Source organism: Poecilia latipinna, unplaced genomic scaffold, assembly GCF_001443285.1.
Source record: "Poecilia latipinna isolate Pla-1442-1.1 unplaced genomic scaffold, P_latipinna-1.0 Scaffold614, whole genome shotgun sequence".
In the NCBI taxonomy this organism is placed as follows: Eukaryota; Metazoa; Chordata; class Actinopteri; order Cyprinodontiformes; family Poeciliidae; genus Poecilia; species Poecilia latipinna.
Genome location: NW_015113230.1, coordinates 374164 through 383013, shown reverse-complemented (window position 1 = coordinate 383013; position 8850 = coordinate 374164). Strand labels below are relative to the sequence as shown.

At 39.0% G+C, this 8850-nt stretch overlaps 2 protein-coding genes across 2 annotated transcripts in view; both read right to left on the bottom strand.

Moving 5' to 3' along the window:
• Nucleotides 1–941: 941 nt before the first annotated feature.
• LOC106953937 (huntingtin-interacting protein 1-related protein-like) lies at nucleotides 942–7282 on the bottom strand (the record flags this gene model as incomplete). Its single annotated transcript, XM_015043078.1, has 16 exons — nucleotides 6989–7282; nucleotides 5857–5920; nucleotides 4947–5089; nucleotides 4800–4856; nucleotides 4495–4575; nucleotides 3592–3668; nucleotides 3262–3323; nucleotides 2978–3118; nucleotides 2837–2894; nucleotides 2664–2739; nucleotides 2183–2320; nucleotides 1984–2109; nucleotides 1515–1698; nucleotides 1332–1420; nucleotides 1129–1245; nucleotides 942–1043 (listed from the first exon to the last, which is right to left on the bottom strand). Coding segments are annotated over exons 1-16 (1596 nt in total), but the record flags the coding sequence as incomplete, so codon positions are not given.
• Nucleotides 7283–7599: 317 nt separating this feature from the next.
• Nucleotides 7600–8850, bottom strand: part of LOC106953936 (uncharacterized) — a 15932-nt gene continuing 14681 nt past the window's right edge. Inside the window, exons 6-7 of the mRNA XM_015043076.1 lie at nucleotides 7908–8087; nucleotides 7600–7818 (exon numbers count right to left, since the gene is read on the bottom strand). Of these exons, the coding sequence (XP_014898562.1) occupies nucleotides 7753–7818; nucleotides 7908–8087 (246 nt within the window). The 3' untranslated portion in view covers nucleotides 7600–7752. The remainder of the gene's footprint in view (nucleotides 7819–7907; nucleotides 8088–8850) is intronic.

The window sequence follows — 8850 nt, the reverse complement described above, 5'->3', positions numbered from 1 at the left end:
AAGAAAATCACTCCTTAAGTGTTTGATTTCTTCCAAAACTCCCAGATCTAAACGATTAAACAGGAAACAGATTCACACATTTTACAAATTTGTTGTTTTTGTCCTTTATTCTGCATCATTGTCACGAGAGAGAAACAGAAAATGCTTTATTATTTAGTGAATAATTGTAAAATATATATAAATGCACCAAAACTGAAATAAATATCTGTGGTTAATATCATCAGATCCGTTAAAAAATGACTGATATCATCTGACACTGATGTTAGTGCCGATAAATCTTTCATCACTAGTTGCTACATTTTGAGGAAGTTTCTGTGATTAAGAAATTAAAAAAATGTCAAAAAGGCAAAACTTTATGCATTAAAATATAATGTTTCAATTATTTTTGAAGAATCATTTTCCCAAAAAAATTTTGGTTTGAGTGTGATAAATATGACGGCATTTTAAGGCCATTATAGACAGAAAAAAACAACAAAAAAACAGTAAATTTCCTCCCCAAAAAATTTTTCTGAAAAAAAAAAATGGAAATTTTCTGAGTTCAGAAGTTGGAAATTTTCAAATTTTGGACATTTTCCGAGTTTCAAACATTGAAATCTTCTGACTTTTCGAGCTCAAGAGTTTCTTCTCAGACTGAACTCAATATGTTTGAGATTTTTCTCACTAATTTTCGACTTTTTGAGCTTTGAGAATCTCTACGTATTTCCAGAAAATGTCTAAGATTAATCTTAAAATTTCTCAGCTGTTTTTTCTCACGTTAGACTTTTGCAGCTCAGAGAATTTCCACATTTTTTTCCAAGAAAACTTCTGAGATTCAGCTCAAAATTTTTAAGATTTTTGGCAGAAATTTACTGCGTTTTATGGTTTTTTAATCTACTCCGGCTCTGGCACGCCGTCAGAGATGCAGGAAGGTTTCGTGAAAAAAGGAAACGTTTCGGTGTTACCTGCTCTTTACTCTCCAGAGTGCTGCGGAGCATGGCCATCTCCGCTCTCTGCTCCAGCAGCTCTTTATTCAGGCGGTCGACTTCCTGCTGCTGATGACTCGTCTGTTAGAGAATTAAGTCTTCAGTCCAAATCAACAGTTTTTTTGTGATCGATAATCTCAGCAGCAGCAGTCAGAGACGTTCTCACCACGTTTCTTTTCTCCAGTCTCAGGTTCTCCACTTCGCTCTCCAGCTGCTGCTTTGCTCTCAGCAAGTCGTCCTGCACGACCTTTGTACTCGACAGCATCTTAACTGTTTCTGCGTTCTGCAGCAGGACATAAAGAGATCCTGGGTCAGAACCGAAACACCAACAGCTGTGAGAGTAAAACCAAACGACGCCTTCAGTTTGACCTTCTTCATTAGGTCGGCGTGGCTCGTAACCAGCTCTGCGTGTCTCTCTTTGAGCTGCGTGAAGCGAACCTCAGCAGCCTGAGCTCTGCCTGTTCACAGATAAAAAGAAAAAGAAGAATTTTACTGACGTCCGACTGATTCCGTTTACAGTCTCAACACTAAAAGAAAAATCCGTCCACTCACTGTCCGCCTCTTTGTATCCGATCTGAGCTCCAACGTTGGCCACGTTAGCGCTGCGCAGAGCCTCCACTTCCATCCGCAGGTGTTCGTTTTCGACCAGGGCGACCTGTCTGTGGGAGCGCTGCTCCTGAAGCTCCGCCTCCAGACGGTTCACCTGAGACTTTAACTCTATCATAGATTTCTGAGCCTGAAGAAAACGGGGAAAAAAATCCTATTAAGCACCAGAAATGCAGGTAAGATGCAAAGTATTCACACACGTCATGCTACCGCCACACGTTTCTTTTTGTTTTACAAGAAGAGGAGGAGCAAGTTTGCAGGAAATAAACATAGAAGTTTTGAAATTAATCTTAGATATTTTCTAGAAAAACACAAGGGACATTCAGACTTTGAAAAGTCATAAATTGGCTTGAAAAAAAAGCTTGATTTTGACTCTGGGTTCTGGACTCCCAGTGCATGATGGGCCTCATCTCACCTCACTCTTGATAAGCTCTATCTCCGGTTTCAGCGCCTCCAGCTCCCTCTTGTAGCTGTTGCTGTTGGTGTCTCTGTAGTCCAGAGACGCCTCCGGTCCTCCCATCTGGCTGACCAAATAGTACTGCTGGAAAAAGAGACACATTTTAGCGCGGGTTACGGGAAAACGTGTTCTTTCAACTCGCACAGAAGCGTCAAACCTGTGACGTCTGAGGCGTTTCTCTGAGCTCTGGCTGCGTTTCCACTTCGTCCTCCTCTGGACGATCCTCGCCAGGTATCAGCACCACTGGCTTTTTGTACTCAGCCAGGGCAGCGGCTCGCAGGAAGTTTGGAGGACCCTGTGGAGAGGGGATCAACAGGTTACTGACCGAAAACCTGATAAATGAAACAGTTTTAAGGAGGGGTGCACCGATGAATCAGCCCTGATTTCCTTAGTTTTGGATGTTGGCTATCGAACAAGACTCACCTGTGAAACCAGTCTTATCTACATATGCAAAGGTAAGACCACCAGGTCACTATTGCTCGGCTAGCAACAGTCACCCCATTGGTACCGACTTAGCAACTTTTCAGACAAAAGTAGTTGGTACAGGCCAAAATTGGAACTAGGATGTCAGGTTTTTTTAAATATCAGTGGTCGTCCAGAAAACTTCAATCGGTGCAACGCTGTTCATCTCCACTTACATCTGGGAGGTCTGGGATCTGGATGATGCTCTTAAAGAACTCAATTTCTCTGGCTCTGTTGAAGAACTGGGTGAGGCTGCAAAATCAAACAAGAAAACAAGTAAATACAAAAAACAGTGCTGCCTGTTTCATTACATAATGATTAATGAACAGATGTAGTCGTCCTGACCGACCTCGTGAAAAGGTCACGGAATCTCTCTCTGTGTCCGAGGAGCACATCCGCAGAGATGCCTGGGAATATTTTTGGATACGGTTAGAGCTGAACGTGATTCTGCAGAGGTTGCCAAGGTAACAACGAAAGGCGGACCACTCACAGCTGTGCAGCTTGAACAGCAGCCGGACAGAGAAGTGGTAGAGGTAGCTGCAGTCCAGGATGAGCGGGATGAGGGGCGTCAGCCTGCACTGACCAGCCGGGGTCGTGGATTTGGCCCCGTTGGCGTCCATCTGACGGAGAACTTTAAACGCAACATGTCAGTTTCAGTGACATAAAGTGAACCTGTGTTTTAGGTTCTTATGGACACATGTTAGATCCTTCGCTTTATCTAACCAATACGTGCCACGTTTTCTCATATGAACGGACTGAATGTGGAAATCTCACCCGTCTCGGCCATCTTCAGTCCAGCATCCAAGTAATCCAGCAGCTCCTGAGTCATATCCAGCCTACAACGCCATAAATACATAAAGACATGATGATGGCAGGAATTCAAAGTGCTTTTAAAGAAATAAAAGAACATATAACAAAATATTAGGCAGGCTCTATTGTCATTCAGTTGCACATATTGAGCAAAACTTTGTTGCAATAATGGCAAATAAATTAAATAATAAAAAAAAACTATAAAGACTGAGGAAAAAAATATCCTCCAAAGACAATAAAATAGTTGTGACACAAGCTGATCCCACAGCAGAGGACAGGAAGAAGGAAACTTACACTTTGGTCATGTCGGTTCCTGCTTCTCTCTCCAGGGTGTCGTCAGAGGCCTCCAGGTTACCTGGAATCACCTTGTGCTGTTGAACAACGTCACATGTCACACGGCATGCTTCTTAATCCGTTTTTAATTTGTTAAAGGGACGGTTCATATTCCAGGCACATAGTATACTTTTATACCAGAATCAAGTAACTATGTTGCTATAAAAATGATGTATATTTGTCAAATATGACTTAAAAGAAATTTGATTTTGTAATTTGACGCCTTGAAATTCTGTTTTTTTAAGAAACTCTTATTCTTTCCGACACTGGGCCTTCAGGAAGTCATCACAACATTCCCCCATTAAGCCTTTAACAACGTTCTTAGAAGCGTTTCACTGAGACGGAGCTTGTACGATAAGCTCAGCAGACTCCCAGTTCCACCAGCTGCTGCCGCTAGTCTGAAGGAGCCGAGTGGTGGAGGAGCCAGGAAAGGGGCTTTCTCTGGACTTTTAATCTAGCAGAATAAGATCATTCACATTGTGGAGTAATATATGATCTATACTGACATGACATGTCATAAACATTACATTTGGAGACGGTGTAGCAATCTAAGGATCATCAGCTCCAGGATAAAATATTATTTTCGGCTCAGTTTACCGTCAGGATCTGATAAAGACATTGTGCTAAGTGTAAGGTGTTTATTCTTCTGCTGAATTGTGTAAAACGCAAAACTCCAGACACATTTAATTTAATTTCCCTCTGGAATTAATAATAAAATATTTGATTTTATCTTAAGAGTACTTTATGTTTAGGTTTTGTCCTTTCACACTGCTGTCTTCTCTTTTCAAGCATAAACAGATGATAAGCACAGACAAACACTCTCACTGTGAATAGCAGATCATTGACAGAATGAAGATATATCACCTTTGCATGAAACTCCATTTTGAGGTGGAGAAATTTAGCAGACAAGGCAACAATGTGACCATATCGATCGTGCAGGTTTCCCTGGGAAAACACAGAGTGGGTTACAAGTTTAGCAGCTTATTTGAACCTGGTAGTTTTTCTTAAAAACAATCCACTGATTAACTTTTCATTAAGCGCATGTTGGGATTTTGTTAAATTTGCTGACTGCGCTGCATTTCAAAGGGTCTTTTGAATTTTCTGTGTGATTAAACGTGCAGATTAAATGCATCAGACTATAAGCTTGTATCTTATATCCACTGACTCACCCACAGGACTCCCATGTCTCTTATGCTGCGGCTGTGTCTGTGAGAATCTGTAATGACCTGCAGGTCGGGGAAAAAAAAGACAAACGAGGTTAAATGTAATGAATGTAAACAGGAAGTTACGCTGAGCAAATGTAGAGATTAACTCACATTTCTGTGTCCCTCTCTGAGCACTTTGTGCAGCAGGTAGCAGACCTTCCAGCTGACCAGGGATTGGCTGGACAGAGGCAGGTTGGGGACGTATGACCAGAAGGTGGTGGCTCCGCCCTCTTTGTGAGTTCCCAGAATTATATCTGTACAGATGTTAGGGAAACTCCCAATGCACAAGATGCCTATGATATTCATATCAGAGCATATCTATTACTTTTAGATCTACGTAAACAAAGCCACATAGATCTGCAAACCTTTTACAGGCTTTCAAGGTTATAAGTCGTAATAATTTAGGTGATTTCCCTTTAAGTAACCCCACAAAGTGACATTTTTTGTCATCATTTTGTACCGTCTCAGCAGCAATGAAGCTTAGAATGTCTGATATTGCAAAACAGAGAGGTGTTTTTAAAAACTGAACTGTTTTTGAAATATAATTTACAAAAAGTTTGTATTTATGAGTTTTAAATGCACAATATACTCAAATTTGCACATTCAGCTCTGATATTAAAAAAATAAAGCTATTACTCCAATTGAACATGTTTAAAATGACTGATATTCATATTCACAATGACATTATCCAAGCATCTAATAAGAACTGTTTAAGCACTGTGCTGTAACAAAAAAAAATATTTTTTCCTCCTAACAAACTGAAGGTTTTAACACCTTGCCAGACATAAAAAGAAAGTTTAAACTTTGACCGCAGAAAATCCTAGAATCCAGAAAGCAAAACTAAAATTTCTGCTTTCCAGCAAGAAGCCATCATTTTACACCAAAAAGCTGCTAGCTTTATCTTAGCATGCTAGAAGTACAGTGCTAAACTGTTTACAGCTTTCCTTATTAAAGAAATTTCCCATTTACTAGATTAAAAGTCAGCATATTATTATTTTTTAAGTATAGTTTTAAAGGATACTACGAACATATTTCTCTTTAGGTGGAACTTCAGCTGTGTTGGCAATTTTGCTGAGGCTCTGGAGCTGAAAGAAATGAAAACAGAGAAGAACTTAAAGCCTGAAAAGTTAAACTGATCAGAACAATATTACAAAAGATCTCAGTTATCTTCTGTTCTTTACTCAGTGTAACCTTTGAAAAATATTCTGAATTATTTTTACATGCTGAAGACTCTATTGGTGCAGCAGTTCTGGATGAAAGCTAGTTCTTTTTCACAGAGATGAAGCTAACGGCTAATCAAAGGGGGCTAAGATAAAAGTGGACATTAGGAAAACTAAGTTGTTGTATTTCACAGTGGTCCATGAAAATGCTATTTTAGAAACCTTTAAAACACCATCACATTTGTTTTTGTCATTTATTTTTAATTAAAGTTGTGATTATTTAAATAGAAGGCTGTGTTTGTCCATGACTGGAAACAATAACCTTCTAATGTGAAACACCAATTGAAAACCCCCCAGCTATGTTATGTATATCTGACTGGAATGACTGTGAGGGAAATGTATGTAAAAGAACAAAAAACAATAAAATATGTTATTTTATATTAAGATTTAGTCAGTATAGCTTCATTCACTCAATTAGTTTGAAATGTGAAGGTCAATGATGGACACACTGGACCAACTTCGTCATCTAATCGAAATAATCACATTTCCATTTAAATTACAATCTAACACTTGATGGTTTATTTAAAAAGTTCTGATATGAACAACTAAGACATTTTAAAAGCTGTACTTTTTAGCATGGCATAAATTTGCTTTTATTCTGACTAGCCGTTAGCTTTGGCCTGCAGGAAAAACAAGTCTATTTTTATAAAATGTAAGATATGTAACATATTAAAGCTAAAATGTTAATAACCACTTATAACCACTCAATAGAACCCAATTAAAAAAAACCTGAACCAGCTTATAATGAATCAAAGTGAGACATTTCATGTTTGAAGTTATGTTAAAGTTTAGCTGTAGGACATACATTCTGATTGAACATTACTTTTCAACCAAAGAATATTGTGGCACCAAGCTGAAGTCAAACCATATTTTGGGAAAATAAAATTAAACAAAGAGAAAATTCCTCTTTTGAGAAGCAATTTTAATTCTCACCTGCTGTTTGCCAAACTGTTGTTTCTCAGCAGCCAGGGCCTTCTCCGTTTTGTCGTCATTTTTGTTCTTTGGTTTACTCATTTTGTCAGATAAATAAACCCAAGGCGACTACACTTCTACGTCCAGAGATCCTCACAGACAGAAAACAACTGAAGGTACGTCAGGTCACCAGATCATTCCTGTTGAACTTGATTTTTACTTGTTCCAAATGACATGGAAAGATTTCAAAATAAAACCTTAAAAGTGGAGAAAAAATGTCTTCAGAGCACAAACAACCACACGTTAAAAGTAGATAAGTTAAATAACAACAGGGAACATGAAATGTAAAAGATAAATCTTTATATATATATACACGTATATATATATATATAAAAAAGCAGTGTGAGATCATCCAGGTAACAAGACGTAAAAGCAAGAGAGAGCTTTAGATATTTCCTGTGAGTCACCATGTGAAGGCAGTGGAACTGGAAAGACTCATCAGCCCTGCAGGACTGGTTTCAGTTCACCCCACTTTACACAACACATTATGTAAAAACGACTCATGGTTAAAAGAAATGCTGGGTAAATCAGATTAACAATAGATTATAAAAATGTACAAAATACTCAAAATATAAGATAAAAAACATTGAGGCCATTTAATTTATTTTTTCCTGAGGTAAAAACAGAGTCTGTTCTTTATCAGAAACAATAACACTGTGTTTTATTCGCTGCTCTGATTGCAGAAGTTGAAAGTTCATGATTTATAGAGGAAACCCAGTCTTTGGTCAAACCCGGCCGTCTCGCTGGCTGACATTGTGCTTCAGGCAGGCTTTGGGTGGAGCGTCACTCGCCTGGAGGGGAAAACGAAGCGGTTTTATCTTTACACGCCCAGACTTGGAGGAGCTTTTACGCCATCCAGGTTGCCACGCCCTCTCTGTACCTTGGGTATGGTGGTGTTCGGGTGGTGGTGGGCTGTGTGTGGCTGAGCGGTCTCACAGTTGGAATTACAACCTGTGGAGGCGTGACGTCTCAAGCTGCTGGTGCTTTCAGGAGCTCCTGGAAGCAACCTGGAGATGCCCAGCGGCTGCTGTAGAGAACATGCCGACAGCTGATCGGCAACCTGATGAGGCGCGGACAGGAGACTCGGTCGTTAGAACGCATAAAGCTCCAGAGAAGTGCTTTGTATGTTATATGTTCAGTTTAAATCCCCTGAACATTTTGATCTTTCACCAGCTTCTCAGTCCCTGTTGAAGAAAAGCATGATACTGCCACCACCATGTCTCTCAGTGAGGATGGTTTGGTTGCAATGATAGTTTCCCATAAGAAAGTATCGATATGATGATCTGATATAAATATCACCGCTTTGGCTATTTACTGTTATTTACCAATATTATATATTTCCGTATATTTTTCACTATCCTTTTGACTAGGGGTACACCGACTGCGGTTTTCTTGCAGATCGCTGATTACCAATCTTTAAAAAGCCTGACCTGCCGATACTGAAATGACAAATATTACTGACAGAAGTATCAGTAATAATCGTTTTCCTCGTCGTTGCATTGGAAATTAACAGCTTTTTTCTTTACATAGTTTTCCACAAATAAGCATCCCATAGATGAAAATGTATGTTTGATTTTTGTAAATGTTTTGTTCTTCTCTATTAAAAAAAAGAAAAGAAAAAAATAGATAAAGCTGTGGCTCATTTAAAATTACTATAATTTTCCTATAGTAGATTTTTTTTTTTTTTTTAACAAAAGATTATGTAAGTTTGCAATTCTAGACCAGCGTTTTATGCAGCCAGACTGAAAGCAAAAACGGTTCTCTAGTTTTAAAAAAGTTAATGACCCCTGCGTCTTAAAGGTGGAGCTAGGTCCACCCAGGCG